Source organism: Emys orbicularis, chromosome 1 (assembly GCF_028017835.1).
Source record: "Emys orbicularis isolate rEmyOrb1 chromosome 1, rEmyOrb1.hap1, whole genome shotgun sequence".
In the NCBI taxonomy this organism is placed as follows: domain Eukaryota; kingdom Metazoa; phylum Chordata; order Testudines; family Emydidae; genus Emys; species Emys orbicularis.
In genome coordinates this window covers 211,999,910-212,026,629 of record NC_088683.1, presented here as the reverse complement: position 1 = coordinate 212,026,629, position 26,720 = coordinate 211,999,910, and the positions used below count along the sequence as shown (strand labels likewise).

General features: G+C 43.1%; 1 protein-coding gene across 1 annotated transcript in view; it reads right to left on the bottom strand.

Moving 5' to 3' along the window:
* EFHC2 (EF-hand domain containing 2) overlaps positions 1–26,720 on the bottom strand; it is a 90,511-nt gene that overhangs the window by 37,607 nt on the left and 26,184 nt on the right. Inside the window, exons 4-7 of the mRNA XM_065423368.1 lie at positions 16,741–16,964; positions 7,611–7,862; positions 5,917–6,027; positions 5,444–5,582 (exon numbers count right to left, since the gene is read on the bottom strand). Coding sequence (XP_065279440.1) covers positions 5,444–5,582; positions 5,917–6,027; positions 7,611–7,862; positions 16,741–16,964 — 726 coding nt within the window. The remainder of the gene's footprint in view (positions 1–5,443; positions 5,583–5,916; positions 6,028–7,610; positions 7,863–16,740; positions 16,965–26,720) is intronic.

Genomic DNA, 26,720 nt, shown 5'->3' with positions numbered 1-26,720 from the left:
TGAATTTACTGTGGTATTGAAAGCCGTGGGTAATGAAATCCTATTCATGGACAGGACAGGTACACTATAGGCACTGGCAGTTTTCTCCACAAAGCTGCATCAATGCACCTCAATCCTGAAACTGAAGGATCATCTCTATGGGTATGTCTTCACCCCACAGTTAACCTGGATGATTGGTATCTGGGTCTGAGCACCTGGGTTAGGTGCAGGGCTGGCTCCAGGCACCAGCTTAACAAGCAGGTGCTTGGGGCGGCCAAGGGAGAGGGGCGGCACCTGCGGCAATTCGGGGGCGGCAGGTCCCTCACTCCCTCTAGGAGCGAAGGACCTGCCGCTGAACTGCAGCCGCCGATCGTGGCTTTTTTTTTTTTTTTTTTTTCCAATTGCCGCTGCCGATCGCGGCTTTTTTTTTTTTTTTTTGCTTGGGGCGGCAGAAATGCTGGAGCCGCCCCTGGTTAGGTGCCCAAGTGTGAGTGCCCCATCTGCAACGTCCTACCCTATTTAATGTGTCCTCACTGTTTCTGCCTTCGGACATGCATGTCTGGGGGGGAAGTATATCCCATGCTCCTTTGCTGTAGGATTCATTCCCAGTCAGTTGAGGGAGAACTTGTCTGTCTGGAAGGACTGTGGGAAGGGCATCAGAGGACTACTAGAACATGAGTGATTTTGTCTACATCTTCACTGCAAAGTGGATGGGTTCTAGCCTAAGTGAAAGTGGGCTCTAACCCATACCTCCAGCTGAGCAATGTAACCTAGCCTGGGCTTAAAGAACCCTCAGACCTGAGTCAGAGGATTTTCTATCTAGATATTAGGGAACTCGGGCTAAAACCCAGGTAAGAGCCGGAGTTATCTGTGTAGTGAAGATATACTCTATGCATGAGAGAGCAGTTCAGTCTCCAGAACAATTCAAGGAGTCTTACTGTGGTGCTGGTTTTTATGATCAGAACACCTGCCCACTGACACCATCAAATTCATTTCACATAACACACCGAACAGTCACTACATTCTAACCACTTTCAATCACAAAACAAGATCTGAACCAGCAACATAAAGGCGAAAAACTTTATAGCCCATTATTAATCCCCAGAGCCATCCAGTCCCCCTTAAGAATAAAAAAAACTTGAATATTATGTAGTCTTCTCAGTAGCAAAAATGGTGATAAGGACCAGTTCGGTGGCATAGCAAAAGCATTATGCTAGCAAGAAATCAGCTTTCAAATTTGAGATTTCATCTTTTGCTTCCAATTTCAATGGCGTTTTAAAAGTACCAGTGAAGGGGTACTTGCAATTCCCTTGGACTGAAAACAGATGACTAGCGCTGGACATAATGCTTGGTTCATGCATTTGCCAACAACCAACAGGTATAGAAGAGGCCTCCCCTAGTTTCCAACTTTATTTTAGTGAAATGGGATCCTGCTTCACAGTTCACCTACCAAGGAAAACAAGGAGGCAACGCCTCCTTTTCTCCTGCCTTCCAAAAGGAATATTACAAGAGCACCTATTTGTCACATGGTTGGCAGTGCAGCCAAAAATGTGACACTATGTATTTTGGCTCACAAGAAATCCCTCTTCCCCCTCCACATAATATTTAAGAAAGGTATTTAAGAAAGGACACTTCTTACTCTACTTCTGTGCTGTGATGAGATAAATATAGTTCTCCTCAGAGACATACTCATGAGTAAATTTCCCATTTAATTTGGGTATGCATTGTTTATAATGTATATGTGGCCATTGCTGCATTTAGATCATCCTTCTCTTTCATTAGCAAAATTTAGGCAGAATATATCCCACATTAAGGTGTCTTTCCCTTGCATTCAGATCAGTGCTGCATTCATCCTTAATAATGTCAGGCTTCCTGCTGAAGGGCATGAGCTATCGTTTACAAAGCCGCTGTCCTTTGAAAAATTTCCCTTTGCTTTCACAAATATTATGCCGAGAAAAACAGGCAGAAACATTGGAAACATATTGATGATCATAACCACTGCACTTCAAGAGATATCTCCTCGTCCTCCTAAAAGGCAATTCTATCAGCATACAACTCCTGCTGAAGCCATAGAGTCAAATAAATGCTTGTACAAAGAACAGCAGGGGGTAAGATGAGTAACTCAAAATCACAACAGCAACAGTGAGCTCGGTCCTGCAAGGTGCTGAGCACTCGGGTCCCAATTTAACAAAGCACTTAAGCAAGTGCTTAACCTTTGCCAAGGGCACAGTCCTACTGAAGACAAGTTAAAACTAAGCACCTGCTTAAGTGCTTTGCTGGCTCAGGGACAGAGTGCTGAGCACATTGCATGATCAAGCCCACAGAGAGTACATGGTATTTCTGCCCGCTCCAAATAAAGTGTGCACAAGCTCCATGGAGGACAAATGTACCCTCTTCCTGGGGTTTGAATTTATAGGTAACTCACAAACAACAAAACATAAACCCCAACCTTGAGCTTTCTCCCCCAACCCTACTTGTTCCAAGAGTTACCCACAGGACCTCCTTGTCTCTACCTTTAGTCCCCTCTGACTAAAAGGTCACGCCTTTTTATATCCTGATAGGGTATCCAGGGGGTTAACACATGTCACAGTAAATCAGCAGAACTTAGCAGCTTTATGCAAGGTTCTAACCCCTGTTAACAAGGTGGGTCACATCAAGATGCCTGCATTTCTACATAGAATTATAGATCCTACCACCCTATTACATGCTATTTATTTTTCTGATGTGTGTGTGGGAAACAGTGTGCCATTCTGCCCTCTCATAAACTTGCCCAACTAGCTGAAGTTAATATCCATAAACTAGTACCAGCAGTCAACCAGCCACTATTACACTAAAGAAACAACCTTTGTGGCCGTAATATTTAGCTGTATTACTTGGTGGGCAGATAATGGTTGTGTGTGTTCCACTTACCACACCACCCCAATTACAGAAGCCCCATTCACCATTCCAGTAATCACAGTATGGACATTCTTAATTTTAACAACATGTTCTGACAGGATCTTGTTTAATGCCTGGCATATTTGCACCAGTATTGTTCCAACTGTTTTCTTCTAATGCCAACAAGTGAGACAAGAAGCAGTATTCAATATGTGTAGTTAGCTTCAATAAAGGTTTCTACTGTAATATTGGGCCAACCTCCAGAGAAATAAAATGGTGGCCTTCCTCCTTCTGATGTTTTTCAGCCATTCATTGCTGTCATTCTATAGCACTACAGTACCTCATTCCACCAAGGAGTTAATTGGACTTCAGTCCAAACTCTGTGTTCCATCTGGTCATGAGTCTGGGTCACAAACAGGTCTACCCAGATATCTTGTTTCACATGTCAGAAAAGGGTTGTAGCAGTACTTTTCTCACCACTTTTGAGCAGTCCATATACTCACTAGTTTCTATTCACTGGCTAACTAAAATCGATGGTAGGATAAACTGCTCTTCCAAGGAGACACCCATACTAAAAACAGCTCTGATTCTGACTGGGGAATTCTGGGATCGCTAAACTAAATCCCATACTCCCAGAATGTTTTCCCATCTTGGAGACAAATGCTGATTGTTTTCCAAAATTCAGTTCTCCAGTTTGCAATTCTTGAGTCACTATGGGATACCTGCTGTAATGATCCAAACTGCACAGATTCTGTATAGTAGAGAGCATTAAGTGTAGATTTGCCAGCATTTGTTGTGAGGATGCACTGAATCATCTCAAACACCTAAACTCAGCAACAGTTTTCAGAAAATAGATCTGACATCTTTACAAAATGCAGTGTGATGAGAAGACTATGAATCATAGAATCATAGACTTTAAGGTCAGAAGGGACCATTATGATCATCTAGTCCGACCTCCTGCACAACGCAGGCCACAGAATCTCACCCACTCACTCCTGTAACAAACCCCTAACCTATATCTGAGCCATTGAAGTCCTCAAATCATGGTTTAAAGACTTCAAGGTGCAGAGAATCCTCCAGCAAGTGACCCGTGCCCCACGCTACAGAGGAAGGCAAAAAAAACCCAGGGCCTCTGCCAATCTGCCCTGGAGGAAAATTCCTTCCCGACCCCAAATATGGCAATCAGCTAAAACCTGAGCATGTGGGCAAGATTCACCAGCCAGACACCCAGGAAAGAATCCTCTGTAGTAACTCAGATTCCACCCCATCTAACATCCCATCACAAGCCATTGGGCATATTTACCGCTATAGTCAAAGATCAATTAATTGCCAAAATTAGGCTATCCCATCATACCATCCCCTCTATAAACTTATCAAGCTTAGTCTTGAAGCCAATGTACACACATGTTCAGATGTACATTCTTGTTCAAACTTTGACTGAAGGTAGGGATATCGGAATAGGGAGGTGGAAGAATCAACAGCCTTTATGTAGGATCATTTTATTGTCCTGGTTTTGAAATAAAAACAGTCAAGGGCACAAGATGCAAATCTGGGTTGGTCTTAAATAGATCATGATAGATGACCCATGTTCAAGAAAGATGAATTCAAACTGGCACAGGTGTAGAAAAGGGTTACTAGGATGATGAGGGGAATGGAGCCCTACCTTACAAGAGGAGGCTAAAAGAGCTTGGCTTGTTTAGCAAAACAAAGGCTGTGAGGGGATATAATTGCTCTCCCTCAATACAGGGAGGGTGAAGAGATATTTAAGCTATGGGACAATGTTGGCACAAGAATAAATGGGTATAAATTGACCATGAATAAATTTAGGTGGGAAATTTGAAGAAGGTTTCTAACCATCAGAGGGGTGAGGATCTGGAACAGCCTCCCAACAGGAACTGTAGAGGCAAACAACCTAATTAGCTTTAAGATAATTTATGAAGTAGGACTGTATGACCGGGTTGCCTGCACTGAGAGAGGACTGGGCTAGGCACCTCTGGACATCTCTTACAGTTCATGCCTTATGTTCCTAAAATCTCACACTTCAGGGGCTTCTGGTGGGTCTCACTCATATGCTCAGGGTCTAACTGACCACCATATCCAAGGATGGGAAGCAATATTCCCACAAGTCAAATGGGAACAGATTTTGGGCATTTTTTGCCTTCTTCTGCAGCATGGATCACAGGTCACTTGCTAGGAACATCTGGGTATATCTTACTAAATCAATTCCCTGCCATTGTATCGTTGCACCTCAGTCCTGTTCACTGACTTTGGCACACAATAGTTCAGTTTCCTGAAGACTGTAACACTTTGGTCTAATTCTGGTTGTTGGGTTTGGTCTGGATGTGGTTGGGTGGTGTTTAGTGGTCTGTGATGTGCAGGAGGTCAGACGGGTAGTCCTTTCTGGCCTTAACTCTCCACTGGGACCCCTGCAAAACTACTATTTTGCTGTTAGCTACTTAAAGCAGATTATATATTGCTCCAGGTTTCTAATTCAAATAAATAAAAGCGTTTCTATTAATAGAGAATAACCTTTTAAAAATTCAAAGTTTAAATGCAGGCACAGAAAAGGATAAATATAACTACTTACTGATTCCATACTTTGTCATATAATATTCTTTAGTAAATTCATCACAGTCACAGAGTTTTACCCTCCTTCCCCAAACATTGATCACTGCCCCTATTGTTAGGTCAGAGTCTTTGTAAAATTCCTGATGCACAGTTCCTGTCTAATAAAAGAAAAAAAGATTTAAGAAGCACCTCTATGGAACTTTCTAAAAAAAAAAAAAACTGTTGAAATTTTACATAAATATTTGCTCTTGAACAAAAAAACCTCCATATTTCACATTTTAGATGTTTTTACTCCCACTCCAAGCTAAAGCTTTTTCTAAACATTTTCACAAACACTGCATATTAAATTTCAACACTGCTCATTTAAGCAGTTCTACAGTGACACCACCATTCTTACAAATAACCTTCTCTGTTTTAGATAAGCAGGATGTTAGAAATGATAAAACAACTGTAATTACATTAGATGGCCTGAGGTATTCAAAAAGATCTGACCTTACGATTGTCCAGAATGTAACGGCCTTTGTTTCCTACTAAGCCTCCAAACACATTGAGAACTGTGCGATCTGTGATTGCACCAGGCTGATACAGCCCTGCTGGAGCATACTGCAAGGAAAGAAAACAGACGCTTAAGAACTGCATCTAATAAAGCAAAAAAACAGAGACTTCAGTTACCAAACAAAACCAGTAGTTGTATGAGACAATTTTTATGTGACTGTTTTTGTGTGAACATTTTTAGTGACCATATTGAGGTGTGCTTATGTTACTGACCTCCAAAGCCACTCTGCTGTTCAAACTATACATTCAGAGTCCTATTGTGCACCCAAGGGCACAGTCTCTTTCTCTGAAGCAAATGGAAAGCAAAGGTTGGCACAACTAAAGTATTGCATATATTCTTATTATTGCTGGTAGTTATTCTATTATTGTAGCATGTAAAAGCTGCAAACGGGATTGGGGCCCCATTGTGTTGGGTTCTGTACAAATATAGAAAAGAGCTAATCAGCCTGTTCTATTGTGATGAATGTTCCTATAGGAAGTTTTTAATTTATACTAGTAATTTATTCTAGTTATAACCAAAAAAAAAATACAAAACATTTTTAAATGAAGAATCAACTAGATGTGCATATAACTAAAACAGATCTCATTATCTTTAATGTAACCCCAGTCCCTCCTGTATACCATCCCCATTTTGGGTAATCCTTTGCTGCCCTTTCTCTAACTTCCATTGACTTCAGAGAGAAATAGACCCTTGAATCCCAATCCTTCAATGAGCAGTGCATGGGTACAGGGTCTGCTAAGTCAGAGTCATTGCAAGATCAGGGTCCCAGACTGTTGTCTCTTTAAGGCAGGGATCTGTTTATTTTTTAACTTGGCCTCTAAACACCTATGGCTTACAAAATTAAATATTATTACAAATATTAAAAGCAAAGGAGGGGGGAAATAATTCATCACTGCATTACTCCAGACTTATAACGGTTCAAGTCTATCACCAGTATAAAAATGGAATGACACAAAAACATTGTATTCAAACTCTAAAATGGTAAATAAGTTATGGAGGACTAAACTAATTAGTAGACCCTCTCTAAGGGCCTGATCTAATATCCATTGAAGTCAGTGGAATGACTCCCATTGACTTCAACTGGCTTTGGATTAGGCCCTACTCTAAGAATTCAAGTTAAAGCAATGATACTGTAGCTGCTAGCAACAATTTACATTGCTGAATCTTGAAATTGGACTTTTTTTTTAAGGACTTAGGAAAAAAGCATGGCCCAATTCTGAATGCACATCAGTTTTATGATGGTGTAACTCCACTAATTTCAATGGACTTATACTGATTTACACTGGTGTGCTGGAGTAATAAACGATTAAACTTAAATTTCTGCATTGGTATAAAATTATAAGGAAAAGGAAATTGTAGAATACAAACCTATTAGTTCACCCATCTGAATTTTCTCTCTTCTTGATTAAGTATAGCATGCCCAAGCCTAATTATTTTTTATAATTTTTGTACCTATTGTGTAATCAAATACATAGGCAAGAAAAAAATCCCATAATTGTGGTTATTCTCAGTCGTTTTGATAATATACTGTAATTATCATTATACTCCTAATACAGGAACTTCAAAATAATGCATTTAAGCTGTTAGTTGGCAAAAGAACTTAAAATATGCTGTATTTTTTATTCTTCACCTTTGGTAGCTTCTTCCTATTGAGGAAAAGTGGAACAGCATCCCGGCCTGAGTTTACTGGTATCACTTCTTTTATTTCAATAGTATCATCAGCCAAAAAATAGTGCAGAATAAGTTCTCGTGGGTCCCCAAACGTGGATTCTGTATCATCCCACATACAGTAAAAACGTAAAACGTGTCCATCGTACTCCAGAAACTGTCTCAGAGTGTCAAAGCGCTCATAAGGGCGCAAGGGCTTCATACTATCTGCTATCTGAAGATCAAGGAGAAATGAAAGAGAGTTTTAAAATTACATGTTCTCAAGTGCAGAAAAAAAACAGGGTAAAGACATGTTCTCAGATTAGTTTTAAGGGTTTCAAATTATGTAATTTAGCTACAGTAAATCAAACACAACATAGCCAAAGCACTATTTGAAAAAAGAAGATACTCTTGGTATATTTTTGAAAAGATCAATTATTTTAGACTTTTAAATCCTTGTTTCTCTTGCTATAAACAGTCCTTCTGATCAGAAAATTGTCAAGTTTTTAATGATAAGATATTAATAACCTGTGCAACACAAGTTTCAACAAATTATGTCTGGTACCTATATAGCTACATTTCATGATAAAAATCACCCTCTTTGATTTCTTTGAAGATATTTTATATCAGTAATTAACTATTGTGGAAGAAAGGTTAAACTAAAAAAATTTTTTACAGGATTTAACAGATAATGATTTTGTTATATGGAACCTTGAGCTACAAAGTGATCTATGTGGTTTACACTTATTGAATGGGGTATATTCCCTTCTTGGCATGCACTCATTTGTATAAACAGGAATTACACATATGCTTCAAAATGAAAATATATCCCATTCAGTATAAGATCTGAAAAGCAGCAGTTTCCAGTCATAGGAAGTTCCAGGATGGAGAAGTGTTGCATTATATCTTACCCTGGGCTAAAGTTTTAGGCCCCAATTTAGGACAGCCTTTATATATGTTTAACTTTAAACACATGCTTAATGCTGTCCTGAATACGTATGCTTTGCTTAATTGAGAACTTGCACTGTCCAAAGAGGATGAAAGATGGCAGAATGGTCATTTTAACTGGCAAAAAATATGTAAAATTGTTGCTGAAAAAAAGCATAGGATGCAGTCAAAGAGATGATGTAAACCAAGGTGTTTGAAATTAAAAAATAACTGTTGATTTAGAGTTTTCAAGGCTTCTGCGGAGCTTACATAATTGTTTTGGAAACAGACTAAACTTGATGAATCGAGACAAATTTTTGATGGTTTACATGTGGACGCATCCTTTGACCTTTATAGCACTTAGATGGGACAACTTTTGGATATTTTCTTCTCCTTAAGGGGAACTTGAAAACTTTCTAGAATGTGATCCTAAGCTTTGCACATCCATGTCACAACCAACCAGCACCAGCATTTCCATCATAGCCACCACCCTCCCTCCCTCAACGTTGGAATGCAGGGATTTACCACCACACAATTTGGCATTCTTTTCCCTAGACCTCCAAGGTGCTGTGACCAGACTAAACAAGAAGAGGGAACTAGGCAACATTACTTTTTCCATGGCGGTGTCTGAGCAACTGCAGAGATGTGAATCTAACGTTCCTACTGCACCTTGTTTGTGTAGCATTTTCCACCCCCACCTTATTCCTCCTGCTTCTCTCACATCTTTCTCTTTTTGCCATCTGCTTATTTAGAGCCTGGTTTAGCCAACTAAGAGAGGCTTCACCTTGTTCAAAGTGGTCCTGAGCAGCCCAATCATAGTAAAATAAAAGATTTGTCTTCCACTGACTAGTCACAGAAAAATAAGAGCCACAAAACTGGCTGGAATTTGCACTACAGCTGTGTGTATGATTTTCCAGTAGCTGAACTGCAAATACCAAAAGAGAGAAGCTTCATTTTCTTGTCTTTGGTATTCTTCTCTCTCTCCCAATTTGAGTGAGTTTATTTTGCATTGTCTTAAAAAAAATAGGATTGACCTTTAGCAATAAAAGCCGAGAGCTATCGAGCAAAGACACCCATTACCAACTAAGAGCTCATCAACATTAGGAAAATTCATCCTGGGTGTTTTTTCACACAGGTGTATTCTACAGGGTCAGATTAAGACAAAGGGATATGTCCAATACCTGGAGTCATGTGATGAGTTCAAAATTTCAGTTTTCATTTGACAAAAAAATAAAGGAAGTTTCTAGCCCTTGTAGTTATGGTGAAAAGCTTGAAAACATCAACAAAGGACAACTAATACACAGATGTCTGCCTGAGACTGCAGACAGCCTGACACAGCTTCCAAGATGTGCAGGCTGCCCCATGCATCTTTATGGGGTGTTAAATCCCATTGTCACTGCTGGTCACTATCACAGAGGAGCCTCAACAACAGGAAGGGAGAGACAGACATGTGGGGTCTGTACTAATTGCTGCTTCCATGGATGCTGGCTGGACCCCTGACAACTGTCTGCAAACCCCTGACCACAACTCCCACTAAGGGCAGGTCAGAAAAAAAGCACAATGCCTCCTCTCCTCCATGCTGATGAGGAAGAAAAGGAGACATGGCCCTCAAGAAAGTGACCAGGGAAAAATCTCTTGTTGCTACTCCCACTGCTCTTCCCTGATTTGTGGGGAGACAGATCCCAAACCCTGCAGAAAACAAAAATCTATACAGTGTTTAGGAACTGACAGGGAGGGAGACTTGGTGGGATGTGTTCATGTGCACATGAAACTGGAAGCTTGTGAGACAGAGTGGGTGCCAGGCAAGGGTGTGACTGGGACCTTGGGGATGCAAGAATTTGTTTCATGTAACACGGCCCACGCCGCTTCCAGCAGCTCCCATTGGCTTGGAACTGCGGCCACTGGGAGCCACGATCGGCCGAACCTGCGGACGCGGCAGGTACACAAACCGGCCCGGCCCGCCAGGGACTTTCCCTGCACAAGCAGCAGAATAAGTTTGGGAACCACTGATGTAACATATAGTTTTAATAAGTAGAGGGGGTAGGGATTAATGAGGACATAGAAAAGTGCCCGAATGAATGAGTCTACAGTCACACATGTGCTTGGACCATAGAATCATAGAGTTAGAAGGGACATCTAGTCTAACCCCCTGCCAAGATGCAGCATTTGTTGTGTCTAAAACAACCAAACTCCCTTTGAAAACCTCACATGAAGGAGCTTCCACAACCTCCCTAGGCAGTCTGTTCCATTGTCCTATTGTTCTTACAGTTAGGAATTTTTTCCTGAGATTTAATCTAAATCTGCTATGCTGTAGTTTGAACCCACTGCCTCTTATCCTGCCCTCTGTGGAAAGAGAGAACAACTTTTCTCCATTTTTTTTTGGCAACCTTTCAAGTACTTGAAGACCACTATCATGTCCCCTTCTGAATCTCCTCTTTTCCAAACTAAACATACCCAGTTCCTTTAGCCTTTGCTCACATGGCTTGTGTTCCATCCCTTTGATCACCTTTGTTGCTTGCATCTGGATCCTTTACAGTTTCTCTACATCCTTTATATACACTGGTGACCAAAATTGGACACAGCACTCCAGCTGAGACATAACCAGTGGCGAGTAGAGTGGTACTATCACCTCCTGGGACTTGCATGATATGCCTCTGTTAATGCAACCTAAAATTGCTTTTGCTTTTTCTGAAACAGTATCGCATGGCTGACGCATGTTGAGGCTGTGATCCACCACAACTCCCAGACCCTCCTCAGCAGTGCTGCTGCCAAGCCAGTTATCCCCCATTCTGTATTCGTGCATTTGATTTTTCTTCCCTAAATGTAGCACCTCACATTTGTCTTTGTTGAATTTCATGTTGTCGTCTATAGCCCCGTTCTCCAATTTATCAACATCCCTCTGAATTTTAGCTCTATCCTCCAAAGTATTGGTAACCCCCCATGAGCCCAATTAAATCTACCTTTACAAATGTTAGGGAGACAAGGTGGGTGAGGTAATATCTTTTATTGGACCAACTTCTATTGGTGAGAGAGACAAGCTTTCAAGCTTACACAGAGCTCTTCTTCAGGTCTGGGAAATGTACTCTGAGAGTCACAGTTAAATATAAAGTGGAACAGATTGTTTAGAACAAGTAGTTAACATATTTCAAGGGACTATTAAAGGTGAAGTGGCAGGGGGAGGAGGAAGCTGAGGGGGTGGGTTGTTAATGGGTTACAGATTGTTGTAATAAGCCATAAATCCAATGTTTCTATGTAGTCCATGTTTCTTAGTGTCTACCAGAGTTCTGAATGTAAGCTCCCAGGCTGGTCTTTTGAAAGTGTTGTGGAGGTTTCCTTTGAGGATGAGGACTAATAGGTTTATTAGTATTCATTCAGCCTACGCAATATCATAAGTAGGATGTTGTGATTGGGTATACAAACCCCACACTGGACAACAAAGGGTTAAAGACATGCTCTGGGCTCAGGCAGCTCTGCCCGCTATACTTGCAAAGCATGCACAGGCTGAAGGAGGAGCTTAACAGCAGCTCACTAGTGGGCATACCTGCGAAGAGGACAGACTGTTAACGCTCAGCCCCTGAGGAAAGGGCTGACTGACGGCAGGAGCTTCCCCAACAACCACTGCCTGAAGCCTTCCCTGAGGGAAGTGAGGGCCAGACTGTGACATACTCTGAGACGGAGACAATCCCCTCTGTCTCTTATTAATTCCGTTTATTTGCATTAATTCCCTTCGTTTTTTGCTCATGGACCACCCCAGAAGTGAAGAGACTGTGAAGTGACCTGGCTGGAGGACCAAGTCACAGGAAGAAGCAGATCACCACAGAGGAGCAACCATTGCCAGGAGATACACAGCGGGGAGAGAGCTACTATGCCACATGCCTCGCCACAAGGAGGCATCATCAGTGAATCAACCCCTTCACAACTGGTGAAGAATGCAGGACTCCTTCCCACCCCTGGAGAGGGTGAAGACTGATTGACCCAGATGGTCAAACACCCTACACCTCTACAGGTCTGAATTGGTAGGTCAGACAACATGGATCTCAAGAATCTTCTCAAGTGCATGACAGAGAATCAGCAGCAGCTGCAACTCCTGCAGCAAGTGGCAGCCCAACAGCAACAGCTGGCCCGGCCCCTAGAGGCACAACAGCAGGAACAGCAGCAAAGGCTGGTCCAACAGTTAAGGGCCTGATGCAGCCCAGGGTCTCCCACAGGTTTCCCCTCCAGGGCCCATAGGCCTCACCTGTCAGTGAAACTCACTAAGAGGAGACCTGAGGATGGACCCAGAGGCTTTCCTGGTAATGTCTGAGTGAGTAGCAACAGCAGCCCAGTAGCCACCTGACCAGTGAGCCACCCTGTTGGCACCTGACCTGACAGGACCAGCATAGGCTACATACTGGGGGCTGGACGTGCAAGTGAAAGCAGTTGTACTCGACTACCCTGACATCATGGAGGAGACTTTCTGACAGAAGTTCCATGGGGAGAAATTCCCCCAGGGAGCCTGATCCTGCATGGTTGCCCAGAAATTGAGACTTATGCTGAAGGTGTTTAAAGCCAGAGATTTGGAAGGAGTTCAGTTGGCTGAGCTCATCATGGGTGGAGCAGTTTGCCCACATGCCTCCAGCTCAGGGTAGACACTAGGTACTCAAACACCAGCCAGAGTCCCTAGCCGATGTTGTCTGGCTGATGCAAGATGATCTAGCTGCTGAAGTGGCTCTGGCAGCATCACACAAGAACCTGCCTGACGCCAAGGGAGCCCCTCAACTCAACAGGGGTATTGGCGATCAGGCAGTATGGTCTCAGAAGCACCAGCCTCTAAGGGGCTCCAGGCTGTCCCTGTTGGGAAACCCCAGCATCTCAGGCCCCAGCCCCAACAAAGGTCGGTGGGGGCCACATGGACTCCTCTGCAGGAAAGCCAGGGGATGGGAGCAGACAAGCCACATAAGGAAAGGCTACCTCAAACATTAGGCTTAGGGCCAGTGCCCACTGAGCCAGCAGTGGGAGTTTGCTTTTCATGTGGGCACCCAGGTCATCGGTATCACAAGTGCCGCTACATGGAGTGTGGTTGTGGACAGCTGTGGAAGGCAGATAGCTGTGCCCATAAGCAAACACCAGCTAAAGTAATGGTCTCTGTTCGGATAAACGGTACAGAGATGATGGGTCTGATGGATTCCCAGTGTGGGCAGACCCTGGTCCAGGATGACTTGGTCCCAAATCCTGAGCACCCAGGGAGTCTATCTTTCTACAGTATATTCACAGAGACATTAATCCCTATTCTAATGTATACGTGCAGTTGACTATAGGGGAAAACATGAAGTCCCTTGTGTGGGGCTGGCCTCGACACTAGCCTGCCCCATTATCTGAGGGTGGGATTGGGAGCATTTCTCTGAGATACTGAGGGAGTCTAAACCTGCCCCAGAGGAATTAATTAAGGGTGCCTTGGGAGATGGGATCTCAAACTCTGCAAAGTTGGCAGGTATAGGTGGGGAGCAGGACCCTGGAGAGGGGGGATCCATCCCAGTGAGAAAGGCCACCAAACAACAAAGTGACCTTGGTCCCCCTAACAGGACGGGGACATTCTAACTAGAGGGACTTGACCTCACCAAGAATCAGAGGGAAGGTTTCTGGCCCTACCAAATTCACCGCCATGAAAAACACATCACGGACCATGAAATCTGATCTCCCCTATGAAATCTGATCTTTTGTGTACTTTTACCCTATACTATATACAGATTTCACAGGGAAGACCAGCGTTTCTCCAACTAGGGGTCCCAACCCAAAAGGGGGCCACCGGGGGGCGGGGGGTCACAAGGTTATTGTGGGGGGGTTGCAGTATTGCCACCCTTACTTCTGCGCTGCCTTCAGAGCTGGGTGGCCAGAGAGCGGTTGGCTGCTGTCCAGGTGCCCAAGCATTGAAAGCAGCAGCACAAAAATACCATACCATGCCATCCTTACTTCTGCACTGCTGCTGGTGGCAGCACTGCCTTCAGAGCTGGGCTCCCAGCCAACAGCTGCCGCTCTCCAGCCACCTAGCTCTGAGGGCAGCGCAACCACCAGCAGCAGGACAGAAGTAAAGGTGGCAATACTGTGAGTCCCCTACAATGGGAGCTGCGGGGGTGGTGCCTGCAGGCGGAGGCAACGCACAGAGCTGCCTGGCCACACCTCCACCCAGCAGCTGAGCAAGGGGGATGTTGCTGCTTCCGGGGAGACCCCCAGGTAAGCGCCGCCCAGAGCCCACCTCACCCCATCCCGTGCCCCATCCCCCTGCCACCTCCCATACCCAAACTCTGCTGCTGCTGGTGGGGGGGATGTGCAGAGCCAGGTAGGGAGCCTGCTGGCCCCACCAAACCTCCCCCCCAGCACCAGCGGGGGTCCTGGGCCACGTGCTGCCGTGTGTCCCCCCCACCCCCGAAGCATCCGGGCTGCCCTCCCCCAGCACCCATGGGGCCCCCAGGCAGTCCCCTCTGCCAAGTTTTATTCACTAGTATTTTTAGTAAAAGTCATGGACAGGTCACAGGCCGTGAATTTTTGTTTACTGCCCATGACCTATCCGTGACTTTTACTAAAAATACCCATGACTAAAACGTCATCATTAAATTTCAGATTTAAATATCTGAAATCATGAAATTTAGGATTTTTTAAAATCCTATAACCGTGAAATTGACCAAAATGGCCTGTGAATTTGGTAGGGCCCTATTTATGACCAACTGCCAGTGGTGAACCGGGAGGTGATAGACCCTCAACAAGCAGAGCAGTACCCCTGGTCTGAGCTCCAGGCAAAGCAACTGTACCAGTAGGAGAAAGACCAACTGACAGGTGAAGTTCAGTTGCAACTCCTCATTCCCTGGCCTCATAGGTGCAAGGTTATGCGACTGGCTCACAATACCCTCTCTGCGGGTTACCTCAATCATGAGAACACCCTGTCAGGATTCTGGATCACTTTTTTTGGCCCAGAATTCACCAAGAAGTTAAAGGCTCCTGCCCCAAATGCCAACAAGTAGGACCTAAAGGAGTGACAAAAGCCCCTCTGGTCTGACTCCCCACAGTAAGCATCCCATTTGAAAGCCTCAGGATGGAACTCCTAGGGCCTTTAGAAAAAAGTGCAGCTGGGTGCAAACATGTATTAGTTATAATTGATTACGCCACCCACTATCCTGAGGCAATCCCTCTGCATGTCCCCAATGCAAAGATTATTACAGCAGAACTGCTAAAAATCTTTGCCAGAGTAAGGAGTACCTAAGGAGACTCTTACTGATCAAGGCACCAACTTTACGTCTTGGCTACTGAAGTATGATCTACTAAAACAAAAGACTCTATATATGTCTGTCTATCATCCACCAATGGATGGTCTGGTTGAACAATTCAACCAGACCCTGAAAAGGATGTTAAAGTTTATTGCTGAGGGCCCGCTTCACTCGGCTCATCTGATCCCTCCCCTGTTGTTTGCTATTTGAGAAGATCCCCAATCATCTACTGGATTCTCCCCCTTTGAGCTCTTATGTGGGAAACAACCATGAGGAATTCTTGCTACTTTGCAGCAGAGGGGAGGCATCTGGGGAACAGCTAGCACAATATTACAGTTAATATCTATATTAAAAGAGTTACTTCCAGCCCTACATGTGGTGAATCAGATTTATTAGAGACAACCTCGTTCTTTATACTTTGTCTCTAATAAATCTGATTCACCACATGACGGGCTGCAAGTAACTCATTTTATACATACAGATATTAAATGTAATATTGTGCAATTACATGCACACAAACGTTGAAGACAATTTCACTCCTGTGTTCTTACAATTTTTAGTAACAGATAAGAGCTGTTTTATCAAGCAAATACACACAACAGATATTGCTTTTATTGTAAGAATTTCTCATGCTAGCTATTCCCCAAATGCTTCCCCTCTGCTTCAAAGTAGATGTGCACATCAACAGGAAAATTGACCGGTCTGGGACTATATTATGTGCTATTGCTTTTGATAGTGAGTCAAAGTAAACCAAATGTGTATTTTCTTTTCTGCTTTATTCTTTTTGTACTAATTCCAAATTTAATTGACATATATTAAAATAGTTACTTGGACACATTTTTAATTTGCTGCAGGAGAAATGTTCTTATGTAATATACTTTGCATATGAATTCACAGAGGCTTTTTTGTTTGTAAAATTAGATTTTCACCATCACTGTCTTGCCTTACCTTTTGCCGGCCTCTGGTGTATGGGTCTTCTGGATGATAAGCTGGAGGATTTAATCTGACTCCCAGCTTCCTCAAAAAAAATTTTGTGAATTGATCACAATCTACAATCTTATATCTTCGGGCATAAAAGATTACTTCTGTATTGATGTTGAAATAATCTACAGTATAAAACTGATCTTCGTTAGGAGGTGGAAGTGGAATCCGATGACGTCGGACAATAGTTCCTGTATCAAAAAGATAAGGTAAGTATCTTTTGCTCCAAGGATCAAATTTCACATTAACCTAGTAGGCTTGTTTTATTTTTAAAAAATGGAAGAACCAACATAAAATAAAAAATCAGCGAAAGTGAGACAACTATTCCTTTGTTCAGCAAAGATCGTGCACATAACTATATGTAAAGAGGGATCTTTTTTCTTCTTCTAACAACAATACTTGGCATTCATCACCTTCAGAAGTTCACAAATCACTCTCCAAATACTGAGGTCAAACACACCTCTGTGACGCAAGTAAAGAAAATCGTTACCTTCTGAGACCAAGATTTACAAGTATGTTATTGGAACAGATTCCCAGCTTGGGGCCCTTAGATCTCAGAACATGATTGGCAGGTATTCTCTTAGCAGCATTCTAAACTGGATGACCATCCAAAGGGGAGGGCGGTCTTTGCCACTTCTATTGAGAAGCTATGGCAGCCCCTACTGCCTTTTATCACCAGTTATTTTCTAAAGAGAAAGTTGAAAAGTCACACGAAAACCAAATGGCTAAAACTCTATGGAGGTGGACATCTGGATGACACAGTCTGGGAAACAAAGGATGGCAGAGATGGGATGTCCCTATACAACACTCTACAGGGTGAGAACAGTAATCCATCACTGTGATAAGAGAGGACAACTGTCCTGCCCAGGAGAAACTGCCTTAACTTCCAAGCATGGAGGGAGGGGCCTTCATCTTAAGGTCACTAAGTAGTAAATCGAAAGCAGGGGCAACATTGGACTGATTGGCTTCCAGTGGGGAAATGCAGACCACTGACTTGGAGAAGAGGCTCAGGGCTCACCAGTCTGACAGGGACCAGAACCCTAATAGAAAAAAAAGAAACTTCACTTTGAATCTAGACAAATTTAGGACTTGCTTTAATTTTATTCTTTATAATCCACTACTAATATCTACACTTAAGAAAGGAAACCACTACTGTTTTATCAGCCAGACACTGGGAGATCAGTATATATCTTACATTTTACTATTATTCACAATCATAGCACTTTGAGCAACTCAAAAGACTTCGGGTTAATTCACTAGTATTTGTAAACACCACCCCACCCATGAAGTAGACAGAATTAATATCCATCAACTGAAACAAAGTAATTTAACCTTTCCTGAGGCCTCAGTTTCCCCACAGATAGTCTGTGACAAGAACCCAGAACTCCTGAGTCCACGTCCTGTGCTGCAGCCATAAGATAAGAAGACAAGGGCATTCATTGACTTATACAACACCAGGAGGACTGGGGTTACTAACTATTGGAATCTCTTTCCAGAGGTTCTGAACATTATTAAATCCTATTAGCCTTCAAACTGCTTGTTGCCCTATTTCTTGTTACACAGAGCCAGCCATAATCAGCTGATTGCCCAATTACCCATTATTATTTATATTATGTAGTACACAGGTGCCCTAATCAGGAAGCAGGACCCCATTGTGTTAGGCACTGTACAAATACATCACAAAGAAATGGTCCCTGCCTCAGTGATCTTACAATCTAACTATGAAATGAGCGATAACAAGCAAAAACAACCACCAGGTGGGGGAAGCACCAGGTAACGAGACAAATTAAATACAGAACAATAAGCAGTGGTCACAGCACACCAGCTGCCTAATCAAAGCTGGCCCATCCACAGCAGCCTTAGTTTTGCTTTTACAAGTCTAACCCCCCCAAAATAAACTCTCTGTCATATTTCAGCCTTTTGCTATACCCATGGGTGCCTGCAAGCATCTATCTTAGAGACCGTTGCTCTCCATGCTGAATCATGGAAGTCAAAAAACAGACACAACTGATAACAGACAATGCCACCTTCAAGCCCTCACAGATAATATTTTTTAAAACGTCTGCACATTTGACTTTAGGAAGAGAACTGAGGAATTAGTAGCCCTTCTTCCATCTCTTGACTGGATACTTGTCCCTCTGGGGCTGATCATTCCCAACAGGCACTCCCAGCATTGAGAATGACAAACTTTACATCCATCACACTGCAAGTCTTACATTATTTTTTCCTTTTGATATGTCTGCCTGGAAAACCGGACTCTCAGGGAAAGGGTGGAATGAACAGCAGATGGTGTCCTGTGGCATACGAGTCTCATTTATACTAATGCACTGTTACACTGTGAGCAGCACAAAGGGACTTTAAGGTGGGCGTAAATTGTCTTCAATGGGACTGTACCTGTTTAAAGTTAGACATGCTTAAGTACGTTGCTGAATTGGGCACTGTGCATTGTAGTGATAAATGCCTTAAAATTACATATTACTCACAGTACTTCAGAAGCAGTTTGTAGCCTACTGCTCAAGTAATGTGCTGTAATTAGGCATGTATACATTAGGACCTACAATTATTATTTTTCTCTTCGGAGTGAATTTAGTGTTTATAATAAGTGGTGAAAAGACAACAGAGGACTTTAGTCCAAGGATTTATTCACGTAGGAACACCAGCATGGGCAACAGTAAAAGGGAAAGCTTTCCCACACCAATGTTTCTCAACCCATTACTGAGAAACCACCTCTAGGGAATGAGAATGTAGTTGAGCCTTCATGTCCTTTCAGTCTTTGCCTCCCTGAGGAGCCTGCCAACAAAGGTACCACTTTGTGGCAATAATTTTGCAATGAGGACATCTATTGGCTAGGACTGGAATAATATCACCAACTCATCCAATCAAAAATTGTAAACTGTTATAATCACTACTTACAGCTACATAGTTCTTTTACCACTAACGGTTTTCAATGTGCCATACAATACTAATAAAGATGCAACAATATTCAAACAGTTCTAGTACTTAAGTGAGTACTGTGTAAGTGTGTGTCATATACAATATCTTTGGGGTCTTGCCCCTACTCTTCACTCAAGTAGGAGGTCTCTTCCCAATATCTTTCAACTGTGCATCTTGCACTCTACTTGGTACCACCTGAATCCCTTTTTGATATTTCTCCAATGTTGAGAAGTGGCAATTTTGCTGGGATTCCTCTTATGTATTCCTGTTTGATGTGTGAATTGCCTTGTTTCTTAGTTAGCCCGTGGAAATTCTTTATTGGATATCTTATTTCCCTGGGGAATGGCTCTAGATGGGTTACATTCCAGCCCTGTATTCTCAGAGTTATTTGTCAAATATTCACTCCTGTTCGGAAAAGATGCCAATTTCTTCTAATTTTCAGGGTAGTTAACCAAATAAATAAATAAATTTCCCACTGTGTTTGCCCCCTACTTTCATGCTACAATTTAAGACCCAGTTAAGTCACACATATATCATATCTGTGTCACTGACCTCTCATTGGAAAATAATTATGAGCTACTATCTGGCTAGTCCAACACCAGGTCTGGATACCCACGATAGACAAAGCCTGCTCTATAGAGCCATACAATGAGTTGCAAAGATACTCCTCAGGGTTTATGATGTATCAATGTACTACCTATGTGCACATTTAGACCATGTCTCCACTAAGACAACAAATCATAACACATTCTAATTAACATGATGTAAAACACTACTTAGCACCAACTGTACACAGGCACAGGTGGTGTTTAAAAACGTGTTAGCTGGTCATGGTTAACACCTGGGTCTTGTGAGGTAATCCCTCAGCCAGAGCCTGAAATGACTCATCCCTCGGGCATGCTGCAACAGCCAACGCAGAAGCCAGGACCAGGTCAGATGACCCCCGTGGGCAGCTATTTATCCCACAGAAAGAGCAATCAGCCAGTCTGTGCAACGTCACCACTTGGCTGGGAACTCTCCCTCTGCCTTGTGGTGTTACTGACTGCTTGGGCTTCCAGCCTGCACGGCTCCTGCCTCAGGCTTCCAGCCTGCTCTCACCAGCTGGCCCTACACCAGCATCCACCTGCACCTGCCCAAACCAGCTCCACCTCTGCCTCACTGAGTCACCCAGTGATCGCCCTGACAGGTCTCCCCCTGGGTTAACCATGACCTGCTACATATTTTTAAACACAACTTTCCTTACCCATATAAGGGGCAAAATCATGTTTAATTATCATTTTAGTTAAAATACATTAGTTGATGGTTTTGTAACATGATGCATCTTCCCAGTGTAGACAAAAACTCCCAAGAGTTGGTTTCAACTAATTTTTCATGGATACTGTGTCTGATTGTGATACACATTTCATCTTGGTGCTAGGTAGGTAAGAATTACTTTGCCAATGGAAAATGTCTTGTGCAGAGGGTGTCAAAAGCACCCTTTTAAAAAAAATGAGCTATTGTTATGCCTGATCAAGTTCATTTCTTCACATGTAATGTAGATGATAAACTTTAGACTGGTGAATTTGAGATTTAATAGACATTGTTCAGCACAGTTTAGGCTTTTATTATCCTACTTTCGTCGGGGGGGGGGGGGGGGAGGGGACCATTTCCGCATTAAAAAAATTGCCATAAGAATCCACTATAAGAGGACCTGTGTATGCATGCTCAGCCAATCAGATCACTCAGAATGAGTGAACATTCTAACACCACTTTCACCTCGTTAAGTAGATGTTACTTCATACAGTGCAGCATCCAACAGACTATTCTACTACATTACTGATTTTTTTTTATCTCCTTCTGTTCAGTAGGGCCAACCCTCTTCTTCATGATACTCATTTTGCTATCTGGAATATAGCTTCTCTTCTGTACCAGCCTGTGGTGCTGGCATTTATTTTCGCTATATGCTTACTCCAGGAGCCAGAACATGTTATCTTTTCTGGCATGACTGGTGGACTGACTCTCCACAATCCTCGTTGGAGTCTGGGCGACAGGAAGTTATTAATATATTTATAGAGCACCCCTGCCTGTGTCTCTTTAAAGTGTGCTTTTATTTTTGATTTGGACAAGTCCAATGACATCTTACAAGATATCTTTAATACCAAAAAGGGATGCAAGGAAGGTTTAAGGTTAGATTGTAATCTTGCTGAGCAGACCAGGGAACAAATTATGTCAAAATTGAGTCTCCACTTCCTCCCTAATTCCACAGGGAAAGTAAACAGTACCAGCACTCTTCCTGGTATATCTTACCTTCCGTACACACTGTCTCAGCTGTGTTGGCCCATGCATTGAGTAAAGGGAGGCAGAGGGAAATGAGTGAAGCCTTCACTCTACTCCAGGGGTTGGCAACCTTTCAGAAGCGGTGTGTCGAGTCTTCATTTATTCACTCAAATTTAAGGTTTCGTGTGCCAGTCATACATTTTAACGTTTTTAGAAGGGCTCTTTCTATAAATCTATAATATATAACTAAACTATTGTTGTATGTAAAGTAAATAAGGTTTTTAAAATGTTTAAGAAGCTTCATTTAAAATTAAATTAAAATGCAGAGTCCCCCGGACCAATGGCCAGGACGCGGGCAGTGTGAGTGCCACTGAAAATCAGCTTGCGTGCCGCCTTTGGCACACGTGCCATAGGTTGCCTACCCCTGCTCTACTCACTCAAAGCCCACATTCGCAGAACACCCCAGGAGGCTCTGCTCACCCCACAATAGAAAAAGCAAGCATGGAGGAGTAAGAGGGCTCCTTATATCCACTCACCTGTGTGAGCATGCAGCAAGAGCATGATCTGGCCCTGAATAAACATGATAGAATCCTGATTATCTAAATGTTCCAGGAAACATCATAAAACTTTAGATAATCAGAGTCAGTTAAATTGGAGGAGCTAACTGTAGCCTCGCTTGCCTGATTGCACTTTCCTCTTCAGCCAGCTGGCCTTGGGGAAGCCAGCCAGCAGGCAGCTCGGCTCTCCTTTTCAGCTGGCTGACCTTGGGGAAGCCAGCCAGCTGCTTAACTGTGCTCTAGATTGTGGGGCTTAGGCTGCACTGGAAACTACAGTTAACCCCATGGGACATAAATGACTTTCATAACAGAGAGCATCAGCTAGCCAGGGTTCAGTTAGCTGGGGATTAGGAAATGGATATTAGAATCACCCTAACTTGTCCCCTCTGCACATGGACGATTTCTTGTTACTGTTCTGCAGTAACACTCTGACCCTGGAAAGATGTAGGTGGAGTTTTTATCTGTTTTCAAGGTTACTGATCTCTCCTTCACTCTGTTCCCCCATAGCCTTACTTAGTTTTGTGTATTTTGATTGTCCTGGTATTTTTTAGCTTTGGTTCCAGTTTCTCCAAAGTCAGTTTCAAATTGGCCTGGCAAAACATGAATGAATGTATTTGTTTCTCTGCTTGGATAGCTTTCTTCTAATACTTCTAAGGGCTTGTATACGCCGTGGGGTAACACTCTACAGGAGCGAGATTTCTACAAAGCACTAATGTGTTGTGTATTATTAATTGGTCCACATAGACTCTGCTGGTGTGCACTAAAGGTTCCCTAATGTGCTTTAATGCAGTTCTGCTTCAAACAGCACTACGTTAAAGAGCACCAGCAGGGTCTATATGAACCATTTAATGGGCAACATGTTAGTGAGCTTTAGAAATCACACCTCCATAGAGCGCATTACCCCACTGTGTAAAACAAGCCCAAAGGTTTTTTTCCTCCTTTAGTATTGTAAGTTCAAATTTTAGCAATTCATCTTCCAGCATGAAATGTAGTTTACAATTTTAGTTCCTTCACAGCAGCCTTATTTATATTTTGTACATATTCACACCCCTATATTGCTGCCAATTTCACAGAAACTTTTTTCAAGTCTCTAAAAATCATTTCTGGAGATCCTTTACTCTTAGGGGGTTTTGATTACTGGTAAACATACATTTTCTGCTGTTTTCATTTTGTTTGTAAGATAATTCTTTTACATTTGTAAACTCATTATTTTTGCTTCAGAAAAAAACTTTTTCATTTGTGTCTACCTTGGAGTGTTCTCTCGGTATGTGAGTCTATAGAATACTCTGTCACCAAAGCAGCCAGCACTAGCCACAACAGAAAGCACAGTGGGTAACTCACAAGCTTCCATGACCCCACCATGCCCAGAGAGACCCACACAGGACATCACCCCCTATCTACACTACATGGGATACAGCAGAAGCTGGAGAGATCTCACAGGGAATGGACAATAGAAAACCCAAGCCTCTTCACTGAAGCAACCATCTGCAGCCGAAAGCGTAGGGGATAAGTCAAGGCCCTCCAGCCACCTCAGCAGTACTACACCCAGAAAGACCCTCTGGATCACTCTCCTATATCCTCTCCAAATGAAAAATAGGATTAGTCAGCAGGAGCCTTCTCAGTCTTCTACCACCATTCTATCAACCCTGACACTTGGCCCGTGGACTTCTTTCCCCTCATTTACCTCTACTGCCACTGTTCGCTGTTTCTCCCTCATTCTGCCCCTTTCCTACCACTGCAGCCCCTTCGCTACCCAACCTGGTTCTCCATGACTATTATCCTTCTTACACCCACTCTGCTTTCTTTCCCCTCACCCTTCCAACTTCCCCTCGCTCAGCTGTCCTCTCACTTAATCCACTCCCCTTACTCCAACAATCCCTTCTCCTGAAATTCAACTGAGAGCACTGCTCCCTCGCCCTCAAAAAATCCATAAATTTTCAGTAATAATTAAATACCTTTTTAAAAAAAGCACCAGAAAGATGCTCTTGTAGTTAACATACTGGACTGGGATTTAGAGACCCGGGTTCACTTCCTGGTTCTGCCAGACTTCCTGTGTGACTATGCACAAGACACTTAATCTCTGTGCCTCAATTCCCCAATTGTATAATGAGGATAATTTTACTTCCCTTCTTAACAGAGGTATTGAGAGGTTAAATCCATTAACACTGGAAGTCTCTGGGGGTGGAGGGAGAACCTGAGAGAAGAGTGGCCATTTCCTTAGGAGTGCACGCTGAGCTTGTGCAAGAAAATACACACAGCCTCCTTGATATTTTACAAACCCCTGCCTCAGAAAGAATTACCTTTCCCATTAATGAAGCCTTGTTGGAGCTGGCGAAAACCATCTGGCAGAGCCTCACCTCAATACCAATTATAGTCGAATGGGTGGACAAATGTTGTCAAGTCCCTCAGCCGGACTTCAATTACTTTTTTACCCCACCGGTTCCCAATTCCTTGGTGATCATGGCTGCTCTTGACAGTCCCATCTTAAAGCCATTCCCAAAGACAAGCAGTTCAAGAGACTGGATTTATATGACCGGAAGGCTTATTCTACCACTACTCTATAAATGAGAGTGGCCAACTATCGAGTTCTCTTCTCTAATTTTTTTTTTATTATTATTTTTTCCAAAATTTCATGACAAGTTGCCACAAGAACATAAGGAACAGTTCCTGGCTCTGGTTTCAAAAGGACATCTCACACCCTGATCTCCACCACTTGATGACGCTTATGGGATCTTGTGTTCTATGGCCAACTCCATCTCCATGAGTGCTTTTCCTATCTGTAGACTTCTGGCATTCCAAAGGAGCTGCAAAATACAATCAAGGACTTGCCCTTCATAGGGTCTAAGCTATTTCCCCCGAAAAACAGATGATGCTATGCACAGCCTGAAAGGCTCCCATGTAACGCTCCCTACGCTAAGAGTTTACACGCCAGTGACAGAGGAAACAATTTCAACATCACCCGTACTATAAGATTCATGAACATTACAGGATTCCATGAAGAGAAGGTCTAGACCAGCTTGATTTTGCCAGTCGACGTTGTCTACAGCTGGCCCTTCTCACCAGACATCAACTTCCAAGCATTCATTTTGACTGCTTGATCAAGGACAGCACACTGACCATATCTTCTTCCTTCAGAAGACACCCCTCTCTCTTTCACTGTGCTTGGAAAGACATCACATCAGACAAGTAGGTGCTCAGCACTGTAAAGGAGGGATCTGTTATCCGCTTCGCACCACTCTCAGAACCAGGGCAAGTCTCTACATGCCAACCTCCAGTCTCCCTACTTCATGGATGATCCCTGGTTGAACACTCATGAGAGACCGTGCTCCCAGGATAGTCAAGCCATCTTGTTAAACAACAGAAAAATCCAGTAGAGATGCAGCAAAGATCCATGTATGCAGCAAAGTTTAGGTTTGGGTTTATGACTTGGGCGCAATCACAACATTTATTGCCCCATCAAACAGAATTTAGACTTGTACTGGACTATCTGTTGCACCTGAAATCATGTGGCTTTCAGTTAGTTCTGGGAGAGTCCACCTGTCTTCCATATCTCACTACAACCAGCAATAGATGGATTTTCTATTTTCTCTCATCCTTTTGGTTTCCAGATATCTAGAAGGTATGCTGAATGTTTACCCGCCTGTGCCTAATCCCCTACCTGTATGGGATCTCAATTTAGTACTCTCCAGACTAATGGGATCCTCCTACGAACCTATGGCAACAACTTCACTACCTCTACTGTCTAAGAAGATGGCATTTCTGGCTACCATCACTTCTGCAAGGAGAGTTTCAGAACTTCAAGCTCTTCTGGCTGACCCTCCTTTCATGATCTTTCATAAAGCCAAAGTTCCCCTTAGGCCACACCCCAAGTTTATTCCAAAGGTAGTGTCAGCTTTCCACCCGAACCAATCTTCATCTTCTGTTGTTCTTTCCGAAACCCTCTTCTTCTCCAAAGCTGAAGAAAGACTCCACACCTTTGATGTTTGTAGAGCTTTGGCGTTCTACCTGGACCGTATTAGATCCTTATGAGCCTCTCCCAGGCTTTTTGTAGCCTACGCTGTGAGAGTTAAAGGCCAAGTAGGGTATGTCTATACTGCAATTAAAAAGCCGCAGCTGGCTCATGCCCACCGACTCGGGCTTTACTGTGGTGTAGAACTGAAGCGGAGTTCTATGACCCTGCAAGGTGGGAGGGTCCCAGAG